The sequence below is a fragment of the Balaenoptera borealis genome, assembly GCF_965194805.1.
Source record: "Balaenoptera borealis genome assembly, chromosome: 12".
In the NCBI taxonomy this organism is placed as follows: Eukaryota; Metazoa; Chordata; class Mammalia; order Artiodactyla; family Balaenopteridae; genus Balaenoptera; species Balaenoptera borealis.
Genome location: NC_138869.1, coordinates 80,689,575 through 80,715,118, shown reverse-complemented (window position 1 = coordinate 80,715,118; position 25,544 = coordinate 80,689,575). Strand labels below are relative to the sequence as shown.

Genomic DNA, 25,544 nt, shown 5'->3' with positions numbered 1-25,544 from the left:
GAGGCTAAGTATGGAATAGCACGAGAGTAGAAAACTCCTGGGGACCACAGTCTCAGGGGAGCCCCCACCCTTTTGTGAGTTTTACTTCCAGGAGCCCCACCAGGTTCTCACAGTAAAGAGCCTATAAAGATCTCCTTGTGGTTCTGGCAGAGAGGAAAGGGAAAGTAATCACTGTGAAATAACCAGTAACCAAAACAAAGACCTACTCTCCAGGAAAAAGACTTCACCAGGTCCTGACCCCACCTGCGGAAAGCGTATAAGGGCATTTCTCTGATTCCAGTCCCCTCTTACCTTTCTGTCTCACATGGAGAGGTGGGGGGCGGGAAAATAAGAAAGACGTCACAGTCCCAGGACACAGACCCACCAGTAGTTTGAGATTTAATTGTAAGATTATAGGATGTTTCCTCTTCCCAGCACCTTACAACCATACCCATGGGGCTCCATTATAATAAGTTAATTACCACTGAAAGAGTTACATGATGCAGATTCTATCTGAGAAGGAGTTCTTAGGTAAACCCAAAGACAGCAGGGGAGACAAAAACAAGGACACTAAAGGAATTTGATGCCTCTGGCACCTACAGCTAGAACAAATATTAAAAACAGTACACTCCTAGCCAGATTAATATAAAACCTCATACTAGGGACTTCCCTGGGTGGTCCAGTGGTTAAGAATCTGCCTTCCAATGCAGGGGACACAGGTTCTATCCCTGGTCAGGGAACTAAGACCTCACATGCTGCAGGGCAACAAAGCCCGCAGGCTCTAGAGCCCGTGTGCCACAACTAGAGGGCCTGCGCACCGCAACTACTGAGCCCGCCCGCCACAACTACAGAGAAGCCCGCATGCCACACAGAGATCCCGCATGCTGCAACTAAGACCCAATGCAGCCAAATAAATTAATTAAAAAAAAAAAACCTCACACTAAAGACCTATTGATCTCAGCACCTTTTACCTAATACATCATGTCCAATTTTCAACAAAAAATTACACGTCATGCTTTTAGAAGGCAAGAAAAACACAAAGACAAAGCAGGAATCAGAGTCAGACTCAAGTATAACATGCATTTTGAAATCAAACAGGGAATTGTACATAACTATAATATATGTTAAGGGTGATAATGGAAAAAAACAGATAACATGCAAGAACAGATGTATAAGGTAAGCAGATAGAGACTCTAAGATAAACAATCAAAAGGAAATGCTAGAAATCAAAAAACACTGTAACAGAAGTAAAGGATGCCATTGGTGGGCTCATCTACCAACTAGACACCACCAAGGACAGATTCAAGAAGCTTGAAGATAGGTCAACAGAAACTTCTCGAACTAAAATACAAAAAATAATAATTTTTGAAAAAACAAAACAGAACATCCAAGAACTGTGAAACAATTTCAAAAGATATAGGGACTCCCCTGGTGGTGCAGTGGATAAGACTTTACGCTCTCAATGCAGGGGGCCCAGGCTCAATCCCTGGTCAGGTAACTAGATCCCACATGCATGCTGCAACTAAGAGTTCACATGCCACAACTAAGAGTTCACATGCCACAACTAAGGAGACTGCGTGCCACAACTAAAGAGCTGGCAAGCCACAACTAAGGATCCCGCAAGTCGCAACTAAGGAGCCCGCCTGCCACAACTAGGGAGCCCACATGCTGCAACTAAGGAGCCAGCAAGCCACAACTAAGACCCAGTGCAACCAGATAAATAAATAAATAGCTATTTTTAAAAAAGATATAACATATGCATAATTGGAATATCAGATAAGGAAGAAGGAAGAAACAAGACAGAAGACATAAATGAAGTAATAATGGTGGAGAATTTTCCAAAATTAGTAACATATACCAAACCACACATCCAGGAAGCTCAAACACAAAGAATGTGGGAAAGTCTACACCTATGCATACCATATTCAAACCAAAGACAGAGAAAAATCTTGAATTAAGCCATAAGAAAAAAACACCTTACCAACAGAGGAACAGGGATAAGCATTACAGCAGGCTTCTCTTCAGAAACAATCAAGCAAGAAGGAAATAGAGTAAACTACTTAAAGTATCGAAAGAAAAATACTACCAACTTAAAGGTCTATATTCAGTGAAATTATCCTTCAAAAGTAAAGGATAAAGACTTTCTCACACAAACAAAAAACAAAAATTCATTGCCAACGGACCTGCCATGAAAGAAATGATAACAGAAGTTCTTCAAATAGAAGGAAAATTATACAGGTCAAAAACTCGACCCTATATAAAGAGTGAAGGCAAAGGAATAAATGAAGATAGAACAAAATCTTTCACTTTTCTTACTCCTAATTGATCGAAAAGATCACTGTTTAAAATAATAATAGTAACAATGTATTGGGTGATTTTTAGCATATAGATAAGTGAATGAATGACAGCAATATCATAAAGGACAAAGGGGGAGTTGGGAATACTCTATGGTACCTGCCTTACACATGAAGTGGGACAGTGTTATTTAAAGGTGAACTTAGATTAGTAATACATGTATATAGCAAACTCTAGGGCAACTACTAAAAGATTTTTTTAATATAAAAAGAGAGGACATAAAATGGAATCATATAAAATGTTCAACTGAAACCAGAGAAAACAGAAAAATAGGGAAAAAACAATGAAATCAAAATTGGTTATTTGAAAAGATCAATAAAATTTATAAATCTCTAGGAAGACTGATCAAGAAGGAAAAAAAAAAAAAAAGACCCAGATTACCAATATGAAGAATAAAAAAAGGAATATCACCAGAGACTTCACATTAATTTTAAAAATAATAAGGGAAAACTATAAACAAGAAACACATGAAGGGGACTTCCCTGGTGGCGCAGTGGATAAGACTCCACGCTCCCAATGCAGCGGGTCTGGGTTCAATCCCTGGTCAGGGAACTAGATCCCACGTGCATGATGCAACTAAGAGTTCACATGCCACAACTAAGGAGCCCACGTGCTGCAACTAAGACCTGGTGCAACCAAGTAAATAAATATTAAAAAAAAAAAAGATACACATGAAGAAAACCTCAAAGTTTTGGTAGTTTGATATAATCTGAATAACTATTTTTTAAATTGAGTCTGTAGTTAAAAAATCTTCCAAAAACAGAAATCCCAAGGCCCAGATGTTTTCCCTGGCAAATTCTACCAAACATTTAAAGAAGAAATCTGCCAATTCTACACGGTGAGATACTACTATACACCTATTAAAATGGATAAAATACCATGAAGACGTGAAGCAACTGACACTCTAGTATATTGCTGGTGACAATAAAAAAAAAAAAAAAGGTATAGACACTCAGGAAAAGAGTTTGGCAGTTTCACATAAAGTTAAACATACACTTACCATATGACTCCTAGCTACACATACTCTGGAGAAGTAAAACTTACGCCGACATAAAAACCTATGCACAAATGTTTACAGCAGCTCTGTTCTCAACTGCCACAAACTAGAAAAATCCCAATGCCCTTCAATGGACAAACAGACTTAAAAAAAAAAAAAACTGGTACAGTCATACAATGCAATACTACCCATACGAAGTGCCTCTGGTTAATGCTGGAAATGCTCCCAAGAAACAGAGAAAAGGCTGAATTGCTTGATAGGTATCAATACCACCGATTGAGGTCTGCAGCTGCAGTTGACTGCCATTTCAAGATAATTGAATCCAGGGTAAGAATTATCGTTAAATTAAAAAAAAGAAAGAAAGAAAGAAAAAGAGGAAATTTGTGAAGCTGTCACTGCAGCTGTGCCAGCATAGCGAAAACCATGCACTTTTTATTTCATACTGAAAATACAAGTTTTAATTCAGGATTGCTATAAGAAAGGCATACCTATAGACTCTAATATGATTCAAGAAAAAAAGCGAAGTCATTACATGACAACTTAAAGCAAGAGGAAGGTGAAGGATCAAAAGCTGGAGAATTTAATGCCAACAAAGGATGGTTTGTTAATTTTAGAAAGAGGTCTGGCTTTAAAAATGCCAAGATAACAGGAGAAACAGCTTCTGCTGACCAAGAGAAAGCAGAAGAGTTCCCAAATGCCATTAAGAAAATAATTTAGGAGAAAGGATATCTGTCTGAAAAGGTTTTTAATGCAGACAAAGGTGCCCTATTCTGGGGAAAAAAAGTCACAAAGGACATTTATTAGTGAAAAAAAGAGAAAGAGAGAGAGAAGCGACCACCAAGATTTAAGGCAGGAAGGGACAGGCTAACACTACTGTTTTGTGCAAATGCAGTCGGGTTTATGGTCAGGATTGCTCTCATCTATAAAGCTGCTAACTCCCAAGCCTTCAGTAAAAGATTAAACACAAGCTGCCAATCTTTTGGTTATAAAACAAGAAGGCCTGGATAAGAATGCAATCCAGAAAAAGGACTGGGGACTTCCGTGGTGGCGCAGTGGTTAAGAATCCACCTGCCAATGCAGAGGACGTGGGTTCGAGCCCTAGTCCGGGAAGATCCCACATGTCGCGGAGCAACTAAGCCCATGCACCACAACTACTGAGCCTGCACTCTAGAGCCCGCGAGCCACAACTACTGAAGCCCGCGTGCCTAGAGCCCGTGCTCCGCAACAAGAGAAGCCACCGCAATGAGAAGCCTGCGCACCGCAACGAGAGTAGCCCCAGCTCACCGCAACTAGAGAAAGTCAGCAGGAAGCAACAAAGAGGAAAGAAAGGAAGGGAGGGAGGGAGGAAGGGAGGGAGGGAGAAAGCGAGAAAGCAGGAAAGCAAGCAAGCAAGAAAGAAATCTTGCCAGTAAAGGACTACTTTTTTTTTTAACATCTTTATTGGAGTATAATTGCTTTACAGTGTTGTGTTAGTTTCTGCTGTATAACAAAGTGAATCAGCTATATGCATACGTATATCCCCATATCCCCTCCCCCTCATGCGTCTCCCTCCCACCCTCCTTATCCCACCCCTCTAGGTGGTGGCAAAGCACTGAGCTGATCTCCCTGTGCCAAGCAAGGACTACTTTTTAAAGTTCTTTTGATATTGGACAATGTCCCCTGGCCACCCAGAACCCCATGAGTTCAACAACGAAGGCATCGGAGTTACCTACTTGCCCCTGAACACAATGGCTCCAATTCAGCCTCTAGATCAGGGGGTCAAAGGACCTTTAAGGCTCATCGCACATAGTACTCTACAGAAAAGATTGCCAATACTTATCGAAGAGGACTTCCATAGAGAGATCATGAAAGTCTGTAATGGCACCAATGAAGATGCCATTGTTGTTATTTAAAAAAAAAAAAAAGAAGCCGTGAAAGCCATCAAGCCCGAAACAATAAATTCCCACTGGAGAAAACTGTGTCCAGTTGTTGTACATGACTTCACAGCATCTACAACAGAACCAGTCAAGGAAATCCTGAAAGAGTATAGATATGGCAAAAAAAGGTGGAGGGTGAAGGGTTTCAAGGTATGGATCTTGGAGAAATTCAAGAGCTAACAGACACCACACCAGAGGAATTAACAGAAGACGACTTGAAGGAGATGAATGCTTCCAAACGAAACAATGAGAAAGATGACATAAAAACAGCAGTGCCAGGAAACAAACTGACAAATTTGTTTATTGATAATCTGGCAGAAGGGTTCTGATTATTCAATAATGCTTTTGACTTCTTTTACAAGATGGATCCTTCTAGGATACAGGCACTGAAACTAAAGCAAACTGTGGAGGAAGGGTTGGTACCTACAGAAACATTTTTAGAAAAATGAAAAAGCAAAAAAAAGTCACACAAAAATCATATTTCCGTAATGTTATACCAAGCATTCCTGCCTCTCCTGCATCCCCTTCCAACTCTTCCGTCTCTGCCACCCAAGACAGCAAGACCAACTGCTCTTCTTCCTCCACCTCCTCACAGCCTACCCAACGTGAAAAGAAGGATAAAGACCTTTATGATTATCCACTTCCACTTAAGGAACAGTAAATAATCATCATGCCTTACAGTTAATAAACTTACCTGTTGTGTGTGTCTTCACGTGAAAAATCTCATAACTGTACAGCAAGAAATGTATGAGACGTTTCTGTGTCATCATCATCACCATCACCTAAGTATTCATCATGTAGAACATAGTGTGCAAGTCTTGTATTGAAGTAGATAGCCAGTCCTTACATAGGCATGGGTGATATTTAATATAAAGTTAATGTCTTAGTTTTCTTACTGTTTTATAACTTGGCTTTCAAAGAATTACATTACCATACAGTACACCTATCTCTCTCATAATTGGAGAAACTGTATATTAGCCTATCATCACAGGTGGTTTTTTTTTTAATATAACAATATTTACATACTGTATTGTGAATATGACTGCAATATCGTATGCCATAATTTTATAACAATTTATTCACTCGTGTAAAGGCTAGGCTACCATAAAGCATTAATATTGCTGCTTCTTTGTTATCAATGTATGAATCATTATACCTATAAATAAATACGAATTCATTTTTCACATTATCTTTTCATTTTTGATGTCTAATGTTAGTAATACATATAACATCTATGGTGTTTTGTATCATATAAGACAATATTGACGTAGCTACTGATAGACAATTCATCTTGTAAGCCGATGACATAAATTTATATCAATAAATACAGTACAGTACTAATAAATGCATTTTCTCTTCTTTATGATTTTCTTAATAACATTTTCTTTTCCCTAGCTTCCTTTATTATAAAAATGCAGTATGTAGTACATATAACATACAAAATATGTGAAAATAAACTGTTTATGTTATTTGTAGAGCTCCCAGTCAACAGCAGGCTATTAGTAAAGTTTGGGGGGAGTCAAAAGTTATATGCAGATTTTCAACTTTGCAAGGGGTCGGCGCCCCTAACCCCTGCACTGTTCAAGAGCCAACTGTATATGTGAAGTATGAACCAAATCTGTAAAATACATTTATTTTCTAAGACCTAAAACACATCAAAATAACTATTCACTCTGTACAAGTTTATGGGCCATTTTTGTCATTCTTTATCCTCCCTGTATTTTCTAAACTTCCTAAGATGAACAGTTTTATATTCAGAAAGATGTCACTAACGTTAGTATCCCATAGTGGACTGTATATACAGAATGTTACTGTGGCAGAACCCCAAATATGCAAAACTGTGTTCCTTATTGTAATGTCACTCTTTCCCAGTGAGGGTTTCATTCCAAGGTGATACAGGAGGGTATCTGATGTTTTGTCCCACAATATACACCAAAACATTTCACCTAGTTATAGAGCCAGTTAGAGCCATGTGGGATATATTTCAACCATAAAGGAATCATTAAAAAGTCATAAATCCCATCCGCCCTACTCTCTGATAGAATTCTATAATTCTGTTACCAAACCAAACTCAATACAAAAAAGTTAACACCAATTTTCCAAGATCACCTTATTATCTTAGAAACCACAGATTCCATAAAACAAGTCATACGGAACAAGAAATCCTAACTTACAAATGCACTGTTTTTCAAGTTCCTGACTATTTGCTCAACTTAAAAGTGCTATCTGCCCCTAGCCATCAATTTAATTATAATGTCTATATTCAGATGTAAGAATTGTTAAGTACTTCAGTGTATTTTATAATAGCTTCACATACAATATGCATATATACAATATACACTATACTACATAAATTATACAAAATGTTCCTCAAAATATTAGAGTAAGTTATAAAGGTTTTGGCAAAAAATATGTTCCAGCAGTAAATGTCAGTTCAGTACAATGAATTCCTCCTTAAATAACATTAAATTACTCTTTATTTTGCTCATCTTGCAGAATTACACTGAGTTAACTTTCATATATTTTATCCACTTTATTTTAACAAAACCTTTATTCTGAAGTCCAACTTTCAACGCAGTCCATGTTTTTTCCAGTAAAATTAACTTATTCATTAAAAATCAGTTTGTTGTAAGAGCTAATTTTATATACATGTTAGAGTAGCATTCTATTCTTAATTTTTCTCAGATAATCAAACTATATTAAAAAACACTAACATCTCATTTATTAGAGCTAAATAAACCAGATCCTTCTGAAGTCAGTAAACTTCAAAATAAATTCATCCTAGATATTTGGGGCTATTTTTGCCAATATATGAATAACCGTCCTAATACCAAAGACTGAAATTATATATATTTAACTGATCAGTTCTACTAAGTCATCTCAAATGGCACTAGCACTTGCATGGTTAACTCATCCAGCAATCCATTTCCAAAGCGTCTCAAAAGATTTAATACTTCAAAGAAGCCTCATCAGGATGAGCAATGAAAAATCAACTGGAGCCACAAGAGATTACAGAATACACAAAGAGATCTGCCAATTCAACATTCTAAAAAGAGATGTTGCAGAGTTGGGTCAGACTCAGCAGCCCAGAGGCATGTGAGAACTTATGAAACTAGGCTGGTTCTTGGAGAGACTATAAAGTTCCAAGCCTAAAAATCTCAATGAAACGGATAAATTTCTATTTTAAAGAAAAACTAATTACTCAAGAGATTTTTTAAAAAATCAACAGATCAATAATCCAGGAATAAAATCAGAAAGTGGTCTAAAAAAAAATGACCTCAAAAAAGTTACCAAAAATAGTTTGTTTTAAAGGTTAATTCTTTCAAAACTACTATAGAACACAAAACAAGCCCACAAACCTTCACTATTTTAAAATAATCAGTATTTGAAACAATTTGAATGTTATCAAGACCAAATATTGCAGCCAGAAATGTACTTTCAAATAGATAAGGTTCTAAGTAAAATGTCAACAAACAATTCAAATGCATAGTTAGATAATTAGCTACCACAACTAAGCAAGGTCTATCATGGGATAGATTTAATCTTGGAAAATCTAATTTATCATATAAATAGATGTAATACGAAAAACCACATGATCCACAGATTTTAAAATAAGCATTCAATAAAAATTAGCCTTTGTGTGTGTGTCTGTGTGAACCTGATCCCTCTCGTCACCGTAAAAAGCCTATAGCATGAGGTCTTAACCTCAAGCTTTGCCCTAGAAAACATAAGCTTTGAGGCTAAAATAGCAATTCAGTTTCTCTCAGGATAACTAGATTTAGAACATGTAAATTCAGAACTAATTTATATTAGGGTAATGGTTCTCAACCAAGATAATTCTGCCCCATAGGGGACACTCTGGAATGTCTGGAGACATTTTTGGTTGTTACAACTCAGGGAATTCTACTGGCATCTACTGGGTAGAGGCTAGGGATGTTGCCTTAGCACCGATGAAAACACAGGACAGCCCCTCAACAACAAGTAATTTCTGGCCCAAAATGTCAACACAAAACTGCCAGTGTTGAAAAGCTGTGTAAAAGGGGAACATGTTACATACAGATTTTCATCTCATACCATATCCCGCAAATTCTAATTGAATAAAAAAGAACACAATACACACACACACACACTTTCAAACAAAAGGAAGGAAGTGGACAGGAGGGAGGGAAGGAAATGGAAGTGAATATCAAAATTATGGAGAAAAAAGAAATTTCTAAACTAAAGCAAACAAGTTGAAAACTGGGAATAAATATTTGTAGCAAACAAGACAAAGAATTAAGAGTATTTGTTAGAACCGAAAAGAAAAATATGAAAACCTAGAATGAAAAACAAGTAAAAGAAAGTGAAGTATTTAAAAAGTACACTAAGCCACTCTAAGAACTTAAACCTCACTTTAAAACAAAACAAAACAACATTTTTACTTAACAACTTGGCTGCAGGAAGGGATGGGGGGTAGTGTCGGTGGAGTATTTTTTTTAAACACAATTTTTTTTTTAACATCTTTACTGGAATATAATTGCTTTACAATGGTGTGTTAGTTTCTGCTTTATAACAAAGTGAATCAGCTATACGTATACATATGTCCCCATATACCCTCCCTTTTGCATCTCCCTCCCACCCTCCCTATCCCACCCCTCTAGATGGTCACAAAGCATGGAGCTGATCTCCCTGTGCTATGCAGCTGCTTCCCACTAGCTGTCTATTTTACATTTGGTAGTGTATATATGTCAATGCTACTCTCTCACTTTGTCCCAGCTTACCCTTCCCCCTCCCTGTGCCCTCAAGTCCATTCTCTATGTCTGCATCTTTATTCCTGTCCTGCCCCTAGGTTCATCAGAACCTTTTTTTTTTTTATTCCATATATACGTGTCAGCATACGGTATTTGTTTTTCTCTTTCTGACTTACTTCATTCTGTATGACAGACTCTAGGTCCATCCACCTCACTACAAGTAACTCAATTTCATTTCTTTTTATGGCTGAGTAATATTCCATTGTATATATGCGCCACATCTTCTTTATCCATTCATCTGTCGATGGACACTTAGGTTGCTTCCATGTGCTGGCTATTGTAAATAGTGCTGCAATGAACATTGTGGTACGTGACTCTTTTTGAATTATGGTTAAACACTTAATTTAAAAATAGTGATCTTTTTAAAAATAAAAATGTCTGAAAACCAGGCTTAAAACTCTTAAAATTCAGAATTTTTTAAAAAGATTATGCACAAAAATATTAATGGCAGTACTATAAAAGTTTTGACTGTTCTGCCCTCATAAACACATATTTTTTGGATAACGAAATATCACCTAATGAAAAAATAATGTAAACAATTTACACAAATTCCAAATAGGTTTGAGTTGTATGAGCAGTCACTAGGGAATGTTTACTTTGGTTTGGGTCAATACAGTACAGATAAATAGCACAATGGCATCTAATTGGGTGTGTCAAATTAACCTTATTTCTATTATAGCACTGGTTACATTAGACCACTGAGAATTAACCATTGCTTATTATAGCAAAGGTAAAAATATAGAAAGTTATACAAAAATTAACAAAAATATACTCCAATATAAGCTTTATTGCCAAAGAAGTAGTTATATGATAAAAAACACTTTAATGCTTCCACCTCTTATTTCTTATTTAAAAAAAATTTTTTTTAATATTTTTAGTTTTTATTTTCAGGATTAAATTTTTTTTTACCATAAACCAAAAATTTTTACCAGAAATTTATTTCCAGGACTATCTTTACCATAAATGGAGAAATGAAAAACTGATGAGCATTGCTTAATGCCATTAACCAATGACATTTCATTATTTAGGTCCCCTACAGTTACCCAGGGCTATTAGTCAAAACGCTAATTACAAGCACAGTATCATCCCTAAAGTTCTTTTAACTATAGGTATAATATTATAATTTGTCATTTACTTCCTCAAGCTTGTTAAACACAGAACTGACAAGCATAAAGTTTCTTATGTTTTTCAGCAGAGATAAGTAAATCCAGTCATTCTTAAGATATCACATAGAAAACCCACCCCTCCTTTCTGTGTTTCAAATAGAGTGTGAAAGTTTGCAAAGTACCATATACTCTTACCACATATTCAAGAGAAGAAAAGCAAATGTGGTATGAGGAAGTTTTTACACAGTATTACATTCCTTTAAACATTACTAAATCAGATCAATAGGTGACAGATATCCACAAAAATACCTTAAGCAAAGTTCAAAAATGAAAAAGGATTTTAATCTCACAAAAAACTGATTAAGAATTAGCCCAAAACAAAGAAATTACCATATACATGTGATTAATGTCTCCTCCCAAAATAATAAATCCTAAAAACAACAAATATACAAAATCTATCTAAAAAGCAAATAAGTTGGAAAACTCAGTTAAATATTCCTCAGATTTTTAATCCACTATTAACTCTAAAAAAACACTAGAAATTAGTTTTAATCACATTTCAAGCCAGATTTTTTTTAAATACCAATGAATATTTGTCATGAAGTTTTACAGAACCCACCAAAAAAAAAAAAAGAAAAAATTCTATGATACCCTACTAGATAAATGAGTAAAAGACCAAAGTGTAACACACAGTTAAAATTTGTTGTCTAAGAGAAAATAGTTACCCAAATACATGAACAATGTGTAACACCAACTCACAATTTTCAGGTAATAAATATTTAAGGTTCATTTTTAAACCACACCAGGACATAATCATTTCAATTTATGTTACTTGCTCTGTCTAGCTCAACATTTTTCTCCTTTCCCAAAATGTTTTAAAAAATAATTAAGAGGAAATGCTTTGATCAATGCAAGTTTGATTCTGCCTTCTCCATGTCCTGTCTGACCTTGGGTGAGTAACAATCTCTTTAACTTTAATTTCTGAATCTGAAGAATGGGAACAATGATATTTTAACCCAGAATGCTCTTGTGGGATTAAATGTTCAATAAAATGTCTAGCATTGGAAGCATTTCCTAAATGATAATAATTCGCAAAATATCAGCTAAAAAGAAATTTTAAGCTTACCAAAAAGTGGGAAGTTGCTATAAAAGACAATTTTACTCACTTTCTAAGCAGACTTAAAAAATATAATGAAGTTATACAGACAACTGCAAGAACCTATAAGAATAATCAGAATCAAGAAAAAATCTGAAGTAATTATTTGAATTTCTCTAAGCATCCACCAAAATCTCTAAGCATCTTATGTTTCTAAGCATTCACCAAAAATAAATGCATGCATACAAAAAACAATAATTTAAATTCTTAGAGTCAAAGAAGTGTTAAATGCAAATGATCCCACAACACTATCTGGCCAGGATTGAGAGCAGGGGATTATGTTTTACTCATCTTTGTATTCCCAAACCCCATCACAATGCCTGACATATAGTATGTACTCAACAGCTATTTGGAGCATTGAAATGAAAGATATTACACTGTCTAAAATTTTAAACTCTTATTTAGGGACTTCCCTGGTGGTCCAGTGGTTAAGACTCTGCACTCCCAATGCAGGGGGCCCAGGTTCGATCCCTGGTCAGGGAACTAGATCCTGCATGCTGCAACTAAGACCTGGTGCACCCAAATAAACAAATAAATATTCAAAAAACAACCTCTTATTTAGGCACAAGTATAATCATACTCAACATTCATTCAGGACTTCCCTGGTGGCGCAGTGGTTAAGAATCCGGCTGCCAATGCAGGGGACACGGGTTCGAGCCCTGGTCTGGGAAGATCCCACATGCCGCAGAGCAACTAAGCCCGTGTGCCACAACTACTGAGCCTGCACTCTGAAGCCTGCGAGCCACAACTACTGAGCCCACGTGCTGCAACTACTAAAGCCCGCGTGCCTGGCACCCATGCTCCGCAACAAGAGAAGCCACTGCAATGAGAAGCCCGCGCACCGCAATGAAGAGTAGCCCCCGCTCGCCGCAACTAGAGAAAGCCTGTGCACAGCAATGAAGACCCAACGCAGCCAAAAAAAAAAAAAAAAAAATTCATTCAGCAAATATTGGAGTGGCTGCTACTAAAAGGCACTTGTTCTAGGACCTGGATACAACCAAAAAAACAGCAGGGCAGGTTAAGGAGGATCAGAAATACCTATTTTCCATAACCCAAAGGACATCTCTCAGAGGAACAGTTAGGAATTCATTCTACATTTTATCGTGATTAAGAGTACCTGGATTCAGTATTTATTACTTTCTACTTCTGTGCTTGCTTTCTAATCTGTAAAATGAGAAAAATAACAGTACACAAAAATGTATATTGATTTGTTGTGAGAATTAAATGAGACGATGCTTATAAAGTGCCTAAAACTGTGCCTTAAACAGAAGTACCTAATAAATATTCACTAAATATTAACACCTGTCATAATATACTACAATCTCCCCACTAACGATTAAGCAACAGGAGTGCAAGGATCTTGCCCACCTTCTTATTGAGTGCTTCTGTCTGTGCTGATAGATACAAACGTCTCAAGAAACATTGTCAAATTTAAACCAAAGTATTTACTGACAAGATAGAATTATAATTATTATTATTATGGAAAAAACAGTGTGGAATATGATTTAAAAACTAGAAACGTTAGAACGTAGGGGGGTAAAAAAAATCACATAATAGCTATTTAACAGTCCTTCAGAACTTTTTTCTGATTACAGACCTCACTGAAAATCCAACAAAAGATATAGACACTTTACCCAGAACAATGTCATCACACAGGTCCATGCAAAATTTTACATGTTTAAAACTGACAGGTTTCTGAAATATTTTTCCCATGTCATTTCTGAAAACTTATTCCCCAATAATTATGTCTGTGTTTTTCTTTTGAGCTCTTACCAACAGCATTCATGTCTTTGTGAAATATCACACTTAAATCTTACTTATCTCTGAAGTTAAGCATTATAAACTGAAAGAACAGGTCTCTTATTACTAAGGCCAAATTATACACTCAAGTCATTCAAATGTCAAACCAAATGTCATTCAAAAGCTTCAAATTCTCCAATACACCAACAGGCCGACTGCCAAAAAATCACAGTTTATTTAGAAGAAGAACTAAACTTCAAGCTTATTACATGCAATCTATTAAACTGAGCATTTTTTTCCATGAGAAAATATACTTGTTATTTAATTACAGTAAATTATCGCTAATTAAATATCTAATACAAAACTAATCAGATAAGGCCAAAAATGGTTTATTTACCATTAAAAAACCCTAAAATAGTTCAATTCCTTACATAACAATTTTAACTGCATAATACTTTAAAAATATTTTCATATATACTCTCGTCAGATTCACAAAAACCCTTAATATTTACATTCTAAAATTGCATTTCCCAGCTGGTAACCACCAGCCACAGGTGACTACAGAGCATGTGAATTATGGCTAGTCCAAACTAAGATGTTTTTTATATATGTAAAATACACACCAGATTCCAAAAACAGAAAAAAATGTATACTAATTAATAAGTTTTTATACTGAACATGTTGAAATAATGTATTTTCTTTAAAACAACATACCCATAATATTAAAATTAATTTCACCTTTGCTGTATTTTTCAACATGGCTATAGAAAAATTTTAATTATATATGTAATTTATCAATTTAGTATGCCTCAAAGACCATATGTATACTTGCTTCATGATACCCATTTAATATCGTATAATTTTACAGTTCAACAACATTGTTCAAGTTATTTTAAACAAACTTTCTGGAGCAAATTAAGTCTTTATGCCTAAATTTATTTAACAGGATAAATTGGAGAATCATAAAGATCTGTCTCACATGCAAAATAAGTAATTTCCCCTTTATTTATTAGAAGTATGTAACATCAATGTAACATACACAGAGTAGTCAATCTGCAGATCCACCTGGCAAGATGTTTAATATCCCAGATTACTGATTCTCTACTAAAGGGACTTAAGAGTCTCAATGAGTCATACAGAAAGGGTTAAAGAGTTCACAGTTGACCCTTGAACAACGTGGGGGTTAGGGGCGCCAACCCTCCTCACAGTTGAAAATTCAAATATAATTTACAGCCGGCCGTTCGGACGGGCGGTTCTGCATTCGCAAATTCAACCAACCACAGATCCTATAGTACTATGGTATTTACTACTGAAAAAAATCCACATATAAGTGGACCTGCGAAGTTCAAACCTGTGTTATCCAATGGTCAACTGTACTTGTAAAAAGAAAGTTAGACCTCATCCACCAGAATTACTCCAAATTAAAACATTACTGAATCACAGACTTAGTGGACACACAGCAAGCTCCCAATTTTCTGCTAGTTACGAAGAGTGTTAAATTCTTTTAATAGAATAAAATAAGTGATGGGGTCTGTGGCATCCATAAGCTCAGGGCAAGTAAGGTTATTACATATGAAAAAAAAGAATAACAAAGGAATTTTTATTTAGGCTTTAAACTGAGATTTAATCATAAGTTCAGTCGGGTTGTATAGAATACAAAGAATACAAGAAATTTAGGAAATTTTTGTGGGAAAGAGGTTATCTTGAAATTTAAAGTATAGCCTTTACGTTTCCATTTGACATTCATTCTGAAAATTCTGAACTCTCAACAGATTTATTTTCATCATTTAAGGTAATTTTTAAAATTTTTATTGGAGTATAGTTGATTTACAAAGTTGTGTTAGTTTCTGCTGTACTAAGGTAATTTTTTTAACTGCTTCATAAAATGTGTTTGATAAGAATGGTCTAATTAGTAAGTAAGTAAAAATAGAGTCTTCATCTTAAATAGCTTGCACACACACATACATATGCACACACATACACACACCCCAAAAGAGCAAGGCAAAATACTCAACAGGGTACATTCTGCTGCAGCAGAGCAGGAGTTTTAATTAAAGTCTAATAAAAAACTTTGATAGTAAAACACATTTCTAACTAATTAAAGTGTAACAAAGAATTAGAATTAAAAAACATGCAGAAGAATATACATTTGAAAGACCAACTTTAAATATGTTTCCTAAAAACATTACACGCTACTTTAGCCAAGACTGTATGGTCTCAATTTTACAAATATATGAACTTCTATACTTATAATCCAAAACAAACAATTTGGTACTTGATTATTAGGATAATCATGATAAATACATATACTCTAGGAATGGTACTCTTATAGTTAATAAAGTCAGTCTAGATGTTAGGTAAAGTTCTGGCCTCCTCAGTACTGGGGCACTGATAGACACTAAGAAGGTTAGGACACTTTTAATATTTCAGGTAAAAGGATCTTGAAGATACCAGTTCAAATGAAGGTGTGTTTTACTCTAAAGACAGTACCAGGAGTAGAGAAAAAAATATCTTGGCTACTGCCAAGTACTCACTATGTCACTGGTCAAACTTAGAGATGAACAAATCCTATTTGCCTTCCAACGCAGGAATCTATATCCTGATCTTCCTTATACTTCTCTTATTACATTTTAACATTTCTGACACTGGAATATATTTTCTTAATGTACTATGGTCCCTTTCTTATTTGGATTTCTAATGACTCACATGTTAAGTTTTATTCCTATCATGTTAATTCTTATTCCTATCACAACACTCTTAGCCAGCCCAACACTCCGATGACACTCATCAACAACTGTAGGTAAGGAGACATGGGAGCATTTACATCAGAATCTCCTGTGTGAAATTTTTAAAAATCTAGATGATTCTAATAATATGCCCAACCCCCAACACTGTTGTAAACTACCTGAGGCACCAAAACTAATATTTGTCCTAATTCTCCTAGCACCTAGCATGGCATTAATCACATTCCTCACATTAAGGCAAATACTTCTTGATTAATCTCTCATCCGAAGCTCCTTTCCTTGACAATGTGACCTTGTGATAGAACCTTTCTCTTCATGTTGGTGGTAACTGTTATTGTTACCATACTTAAAGTATTTTTCTCCTAGAAACTCCTAGTGATTAGATGCCACACAGTCACCCTCTGAGAATTACCTGGACACTGAATCATTAAAAAGAACCTGAGGGACCTTCCCTGATGGCGCAGTGGTTAATAATACACCTGCCAATGCAGGGGACATGGGTTTGAGCCCTGGTCCAGGAAGATCCCACATGCCGCAGAGCAACTAAGCCCATGCGCCACAACTACTGAGCCTACACGCCACAACTACTGAAGCCCGTGCACCTAGAGCCTGTGCTCTGTAACAAGAGAAGCCACCTCAGTGAGAAGCCCGCGCACGGCAACACAGAGTAGCCCCTGCTCGCCGTAACTAGAGAAAGCCCACGCGCAGGAACGAAGACCCAACGCAGCCAAAAATAAATAAAATTTAAAAAGAACCTGAGCTACGTGCCACTAAAATAGATACGGGAATTCAGGATCCCATGTTAGTCATCTCTGGTTTGCAAATTAGTGGAGAAACAGTATGTGATCATGATGGAAAGTTGAATAAAGTATACAAAATTTTAAAGATTAAAAATGCAACTCTACTGGAGGCACTGAAAGGAATGATGTGGTATAAAGAGGTTCTAGGAAAGAAAGAGTCCATAACATGGCCACATGTGACACTAGATCAACATTTTAGGCTAGATATCAATTTAGAATAATGAATTTTTAAAAAGCAGAGTTTCTTATTAGAATAAAAGCTCCTTTAAGTACAAACGACCAATAAATACACTTTCAGTTGAAAGAAAAGAGTAAGTATGAGGATAGAACATCCAGGCAACTGAGGTCTTCAGAAACTATCAAACAAAAACCAAAAAACAAAAAAGAGGTAAAGTCAAATTTAGTCCAAAGGAGGAAACATTTAGGAGCCCAGAAAGAAAATACCTAACTCACTTGGTAACTCACTTGGGCTAAAACCAAGGTTAGAACTGAAAAGTGAAAGTACAGCACAGGGACTTCCCTGGTGGCGCAGTGGTTAAGAATCCACCTGCCAATGCAGGGGACAGGGGTTCGAGCCCTGGTCCAGGAAGATCCCACATGCCACAGAGCAACTGAAGCCCGTGCACCCATGCACCACAGCTACTGAAGCCCGTGTACTCTAGAGCCCGTGCTCTGCAACAAGAGAAGCCACCGCAATGAGAAGCCTGTGCATCAAAACAAAGCGAGCAGCAACGAAGACGCAAGGAGGCAGGGAGGCAGGGAGGCAGGGAACAACTAGTCTGAACATCTATCTAACATAAATCTAAAAGCTGTGGGTAGTATGGTGTGGGGGGAGTATGAGGGAGGACTGAAAAGGGCAGGTATACTCTACAAAAAACAAACGAACAAAAAAACAACTAAGAAAGCTCTCTCTAATAACCAGCCTAATAACTAGCCTAACACCACTTCAGTGAAATTGTTCAGGGATCAACAATTAGTAGTACTTTCAAGTTTCTTATGCCTTACTTGCCCATTTATTATTATATTGGCAGTTATGACTATTTAACACTGTTAAGGATGGTGCAAATGTTTCTGAAACAGAAGGGTATGCTGAAACTTTGTAATCTGCTTTGCCTTGGGTGTGAAAGAAGAACAGGTGAAAAAGAAATAGCTGCAAAGAGCAGATGTATCAAATCCCTGAGACCAAATAAACAGAGGGAGCGCTAGACTGTAAGCAAGAAATATCCTCAAGCATTGAGACAGAGAATCTCCTTTCACTCCAGTTACCCAGGACCACTTGTAACACACATATAGATCCAGCTACCGATGCAGTGCCAAGCAGAAAATATATAAGATCTACAGCTTAGGAGCTCAGTATCTTGTCAATATTACTGCTTGCCACATCCTAAACAATTCCAATAACCAAGCTCACTTTTGTTCCTGGGAACAAATAGCTACCTTGTATCTCTCATAAGAAATCTGGACCCTGTCTGGTTCTGCTTCCCAGTTCCTAGGTCTTCAAGGCCTACTGCTAAAACCCATTTCCTCCCTTTTCCAAGATGCCAGCCTGAACCTCTACCTAGTACCTGCTACCCACCACCATCCCACTCCCACACCAACCTGGCCAACTCCACCTGTCTGCACACTGTCTTTTGCTACTCTTAACCCTCATGCTGAGAGGCTAACTATAGTACCTCCATCCAGATTTCCCAGGCCAGTGTTCTGGCCTCTCCATCTAGAAAGAACTAATCCTGCTTGAGGTAAACCTGCCTAGTAGTTGGATATCAAATTCTACCAAGTCACAGATCCATCATGATGATTACCAATTTACCTAAATTTCAATCACATCATATTAGGTTTTATTCCCTCTTTCCTTTCTGAACACAAACTCTGAAAACTCTCAGATCTTTCACAACTTGCACCAGTTTACCTAGGAACTGCTTCTGCAGCTGTCCTATTCTCACACAAATCAAGAATCATTACACCTTTCTTTGCCTATCTTCAACCTCTTGACATGACACCACTTTTTAAATACATTAGAAAATGGTATCATACTTAAAATACACTTAATAGAGGAGAATATTCCATGACACAGGAGAGGAGGGAAAAAAATGACAGACTGGATGACTTATAAATAAAAATTTGAAGGTATTTTCAATTGGCAATATGGAATGAACCGAAGGCACTTCATGCTTTTTTTTAACTTTCTTATCTTAAATGCCTTAAAATTTAGATCATCTTATTAAGTGAATAAGACATCATTTTACTTTGCTAACCCCTCATTTAAGAGAGATATATGGCAAACTTCAGGCTAATTTCTATAGGAAAATATAAAATATTAAGAATGTGAATTTTCACCCTAAATGTGATTTTATGGAATTATAACTATTCAAAATTTGAAACACTTAGAAAAATCTGATCACGAGTGTTTACTAATTAAGGAATACAACTGATTATTAGATTTGCTAGTGATCCAACTTTGTTTCTTTTTTAAATTAATTTATTTTTTGGCTGCGTTGGGTCTTCGTTGCTGTGCATGGACTTTCTCTAGTTGCAGTGAGCGGGGGTTTCTCATTGCGGTGTCCTCTCTTGTTGTGAAGACACAGACTCTAGGCTCGCGGGCTTCGGTAGTCATGGCATGCAGGCTCAGTAGTTGTGGCCCACAGGCTCCAGAGCGCAGGCTCAGTAGTTGTGGTGCACAGGCTTAGTTGCTCCGCGGCATGTGGGATCTTCCTGGACCAGGGCTCAAACCTGTGTCCCCTGCATTGGCAGATGGATTCTTAACCACTGCGCCACCAGGGAAGTCCAATCCAACTTTGAAACAAAAATTTCCTAATATTCCTCTTTCATGCTCAGGATTAGTTTAATTGAAGTAAATCCTGAAATTGAAAGGTAAGCTGCCAGGAGGCAATTTCCAGTTGCCACTACTTATTTGTATGAATCACAATTTTATCCAAAGAGTGAATCAAAGAAAAGAAATAAATCACTGTATTACAGAAGTACACATATTATATCTAAACCAAGTATATATTTCTGCCCATTAACTGCCTCATAATTTAAACATGTTGATTTATTATATGTGAGGTGGTAAAAAATAATTTAAACTAAAAAGTTCATAACCTTATCTAAAATTAAGAGAAATTCAATCCTTAAAATCTGCTTACTTTTTCAGAAATAAAAATTTATATATAGTAACACTTCGTGCCATTTGCTTTCTGTCTTATTCCACTCCAAAATGTAGATCTGTACTTTTGGAATAAGAAATATAAGTATTGCCTTTCCATCTTTTTCAAGCTCTCCCCAATTCTTCCACACGGAAGGCCTCAAATTTCCTTATGATAAGCATTCTTCCACATTTAATAAATGCAGAAACTAAAAACAGTGCTTTAGTTTAAGATAAAATTCAAATAAGTCTCTACTAACACTCATCCCACTTAGTTTTTCCTAAACTTACTACCAATAATGAACTTTCTCACAGTATACCGAATTTTGAAAGTTATCTTCCTGTTTTTGCATTGGTACAAAATCATCTCATCCCGCTGGTCCCTCAAAGACAATATCATGCTTCTAACAAAGGTCAAACATTGAGAATTGTTTTTTCAAGTTGGTGCAAGATTTAGGGAAATTCATTTGAAAATGAAAATAATAGCAACCAACATTGGCACTGTTCTAAGCACTTTACAAGTATTAACTCATTCAATCCTCCTAACAACCTATAAGGTTGATAGTTTTATCCCATTTATAGATTAAGAAACTGAAGCTCAGTCACAACAGCTAGTAGGTAGAAGAGCCAGGATCTGACCTTAAACTGTCCCAGTTCAGAGCCCAAGCACGCTCTTAACTCTCTAACTGTACCACCTAAATGTTAAGAACCATCACTTAATAGGTATCCAAGTTATTTCGAAACAAAGAAATTAAAGATTTTTCATTTCGTGATGAACTAGATAAAATACCATGTAAATATTTTAAGCTATCGTCTTAAATCATAAGAAATAAAGACTTCTGACAGCAAAACCAAGTATGTTAGATTAATATTAAAGAAAAAACTCCCTTTAAATGATTTTGATAATTTTATTATGAATACATGACCAATAAATTTAAAGTACACATTCATATGACAATATCTGACAAATACCTCACAAAAATTAATTGCAAATGCACCCAAGTAATCAACCTTTAAAACACATTTCTGGGTAGTCAAGTTGAGAGTGTACAAACATCACACTTTACCGAGATAATCCGGCAACTCACCTAACTAGAACACAGCAAAGTCACTGAGAAAAGGCCTCCGAACCATCAAAATAAATACTCCAATGTCCATGTATTGATACTCACTTTTCTCAAAAGAGGATCTCACAACTAAATAAGGGTCAACTCATTTTTACCCTTAGGCAGAATTACAAATTTGATTTCCGGAGGAAAAAATGGCGTAGAAAAATGACCAGTGGGAAGGTGAAGGGGGACACTGATCACAGTGACAAGCACATCCAATAGAGAAGCAGAAAAATGCTTACTTAATAACTTCAAAATGCAAAGAAATCTGATCTACAGTCCTATATACAATCCAACAGATCCTCACGGCACCACAGTTAACTGATGGTCACAAATGATGACCCTGGGTCATCAAAAGATTTAATTATATTCTGCATCCTACTTAAAACAGAAAAGAATACCATATTTAATTCTAGTATGATTTTCACTCAAAGTCGTTTTATAATTTGAAGCTTAGAGGACAAACCCTCAATTACCCAGTAAGCTCAACTAATAAATTAGAAAGAAATTAATTGGAAAGTTCCAAATAGCAAAGGTTTCACTGTTTCTAAGTTTAAGAGCACTATGTGTACAAAAGTTAACCTGAAAGCAAAAGGGAGACAGGAGAGCACAGAAGTAGAAAGTCTAAGAAAACACAGAAGAGCTAGGCGACTGTCTATAAACGCTATCTTTAAGGCATTTCCCACAAAACAATGTGTGGGCAGTAGGTGCCACATCAGCAGTACTCTGTATTTGTCCTGCTCCTAAATCATTTGTTAGTTTCATGAATTATTAATTTCAGTTAATAGTCTGTTGAGATGAAGCAGTACCAACTCTTTCCTCAACTGCAAGAAGTGATAGCGTCCTTCTGATTGCTCTACAAAACCAACACTGGAATTACTCTTACAGAGCATGCATATGCCTTACGGGGGCACACATTTGATTTAAAAAAAAAAAAAAAAAAGTTCTCTTTTAAACTGCTTTTCATTTTTAAAGGATTCAGGGAGATAGTGCCTAGCCCACACCGAACTTTGTTATCAAAAAAATTGTTACACTCGACAAAACTCCCTTTCAAACGAGGCTGCAACACATTCTTTCTTTGGAGCCAGAGCTCCAAACAAAAACTTTAAAGCACATAGTAAATAACATATAAGGCCTTGTACTTTTCTCCCCTTCTAGCGAGGAAGTCTAACTCCAAACAGGAAACTGCTTCTCAAAGGATTCAACGCAGAAATCCTACCAAACGCCAATCCAGTTCTCAGGAAGAGATTTAATATTTAAGTGCCAACACACTTGCCCAGGTAGAAACGGGGTAAATACTCAAGCTTCCCTGCCCTTGAGGCACCCCTTGGAAGTTTTAGCAGGGAAAAAAAAAATTGCCTTTTCTAACGAACAAACTACAAAATGCTTTAAAAGGCCAATCTATACAAAGGTTCGCAGAAGATAAAGAAGTTGAAAGTGCTAGTTTGTCAAGTTTTTCGATCACCCTCCCCCATCCCACCAGGATCGGGGAGGAAAGAAGGGGCTAAGGAAGAAGGAAGGTTCGGGGCTGAGCGGAGCTAGGCGCGGGGCGAGGTGATCGGGCGCCCCCCCCCCCATCCCCTCACCTTTCCCGGGACCAGGAAAAGAGGCAGAGAGGAAAGCACGAGATGGAGCACCTCTCCGCCAGAAGAGCAAGGTGGAAGGCAGGGCGAGGAGGGGCGGCGGGGAGCTAGCCGTGTGGCCGCGCAGGGACCGACCCCCGGCCCCTCCCCGCCGAGATCGAGAAGGGGAACCGCCTCCCCGAATCGGGAGCGTCCTCGAGTCCCTTACCCATGCTGGGGGCTCCCGCGGGGAGCAGCCCGGCGCCCGCCGCTCCTCCTCCGGCTGCTCGCGCGGCCGCTCCGGCGGCAGGAGGCGGGCCCTCCGGTCGGCTCTAGCCCGGCTGAGCTCAGGCGGGGCAAGAAGGCGCCTCCATCCGCCCGCGGCGTTCCCCGGCCAGTCCCGTCCGCGCCGGCTGGAGCGCCCTCCCCCGCCCGCCCAGCCGGCGGCTTCCCCACCCCCGGTCGCTCCCGCCACGGGGTGGGACCTGCTGGTTCGTCGTGGCCGCCGGCTCCAACCCGGAGCGCCAGCCCAGCCCCGGAGCCCGCCCCCCCGCCGCTCCCTCGGCGCCTACAGTCCTTTAACGTGACGCCAAAGACTGAGGTGGAGACCGGGACAGAGGCCGGGAAGGTGCCGGGAGCTGGGCCGGGAGCAGCAAAATCTCGCGAGAATCCCCGGTCCTCCCTGCCCCGCCCCCGCCGCGTTCCGGCTCACCGCCTGCCCCCCGGCGGCTGCCAGGTGCGGTGACGTCATGGCCAGGGGTCGCTCGCCGCCCGCGTCCAGGTGCGCGGAGCGGATCGGGGAGCCGTGCAGCACAGCTGCGACCAGTCCTCCGCCCTGAAGTTCGAAGCTGCTGGGACAGGCGTGTTGTGTGGTTTGTCGCTTCAGATGGATACAAAGAGTTTTTGCTGATAGGCAAATTGAGCTTGGGTTGCCCCACTTTGCAGTGTTGCTGCAGCAGGCTTTGGGGGACCTAAAAGAAAAGACGCCGCGAGAGAGAGATGCAAGAGGACAGAAGTAGAGAGAAAAACCGCTTGCTTTCGAACTTTAGAGGTCCAGCTGCAACCAGAACCCGCGGTTTACCTTGCATAGAGGTCCAGCTGCAACCAGAACCCGCGGTTTACCTTGCAAAGTTCCGCATGAATCAGAAGCATTTCTTAATCGGAAAAAAATCCTAGGCACAGAGTAAATTCTATTTTACAGGATTAAATTATTGGGTTCCTTTAGTCTCTGTCCGCTGAAGACCACTTTCTAAATCCCTTTTCTCTTTCGAAAGTATAGTTTAAATTGTTACCTGATGGGGAGGGGGGAGCAGGTCGGGATAGTCATGATTTGAGAGATTGCCTGGCATTTTTTTCTAGCCTGAATATGAAAAAGAGCATAGGATTATTGTAATCACACATGACACTTTCTTAGAGTTAGAAATATATATAATTAATTCAGCCAGGGACTTCCCTGGCGGTCCAGTGGTTAAGACTCTGTGCTTCCATTGCAGGGGGCATGGGTTCCATCCCCGGTAGGGGAACTAATAACCCACATGCCAAACAGCTCAAAAAGAAAAAAAAAAAAAAAAAAGTTCAGCCAACTTTTTTCCTCTACTGTTGAAGCAAACCCAGTTCCTGGACAGATGCGTGTGAGAGCAACATTTGTTGGTGCTTTTTAAAGCAATTTTGTCATTTAATTCTCACAATCATCCAGGCAAACCCGGGTTTCTGAAACTGAGCACAGCCATTTAGTTTTTGTGGGACTTTGGATAAATTAACCTCACTGGATTTCACTTTCTTGAGTCTGTCGAAAGAAATCTTTATAGTGCAAAGCACAGTGTCTGGCACATAGTAGCAACTTTGTAAATATCCATTTCCACTATCTCCTATAGGCCTGCATTTGCCATCCTTTAATCTTTTATTTCTAAAAAGATTACATAGGGTACCTTTTTAACAAGAATTGTCAGTTACAATCAGCGACCAAAAAGGAAAAAAGAAAAAAATTTAATATGCACACCCAAAAACATGTACATATTGGCTGTGTTGTACTGAAACCATAAAACATATTGTGACTTTTTTCAGTCAACAAATATTTATTGTGTATTATGTTAATTGTCCCCTTCCAAGCAAACAAATAAACAAACCAAAAAAGCTGAAGTCCAGCCC

General features: G+C 37.9%; 1 protein-coding gene across 3 annotated transcripts in view; it reads right to left on the bottom strand.

Annotated features, from left to right (window-relative positions):
• The window catches only part of CD2AP (CD2 associated protein), a 111,121-nt gene extending 87,121 nt beyond the window's left edge, over positions 1–24,000 (bottom strand). Inside the window, exon 1 of one of the 3 annotated variants that reach the window (XR_014232706.1) lies at positions 23,626–24,000. Coding sequence is in view for 2 of the 3 variants with exons in the window: in XM_082347615.1 (XP_082203741.1) it covers positions 23,626–23,629 (4 nt within the window). In the remaining variant the exon portion in view is untranslated. The remainder of the gene's footprint in view (positions 1–23,625) is intronic. The other 2 variants (XM_082347615.1, XM_082347616.1) reach the window with 2 other exon arrangements.
• Positions 24,001–25,544: the final 1,544 nt, after the last annotated feature.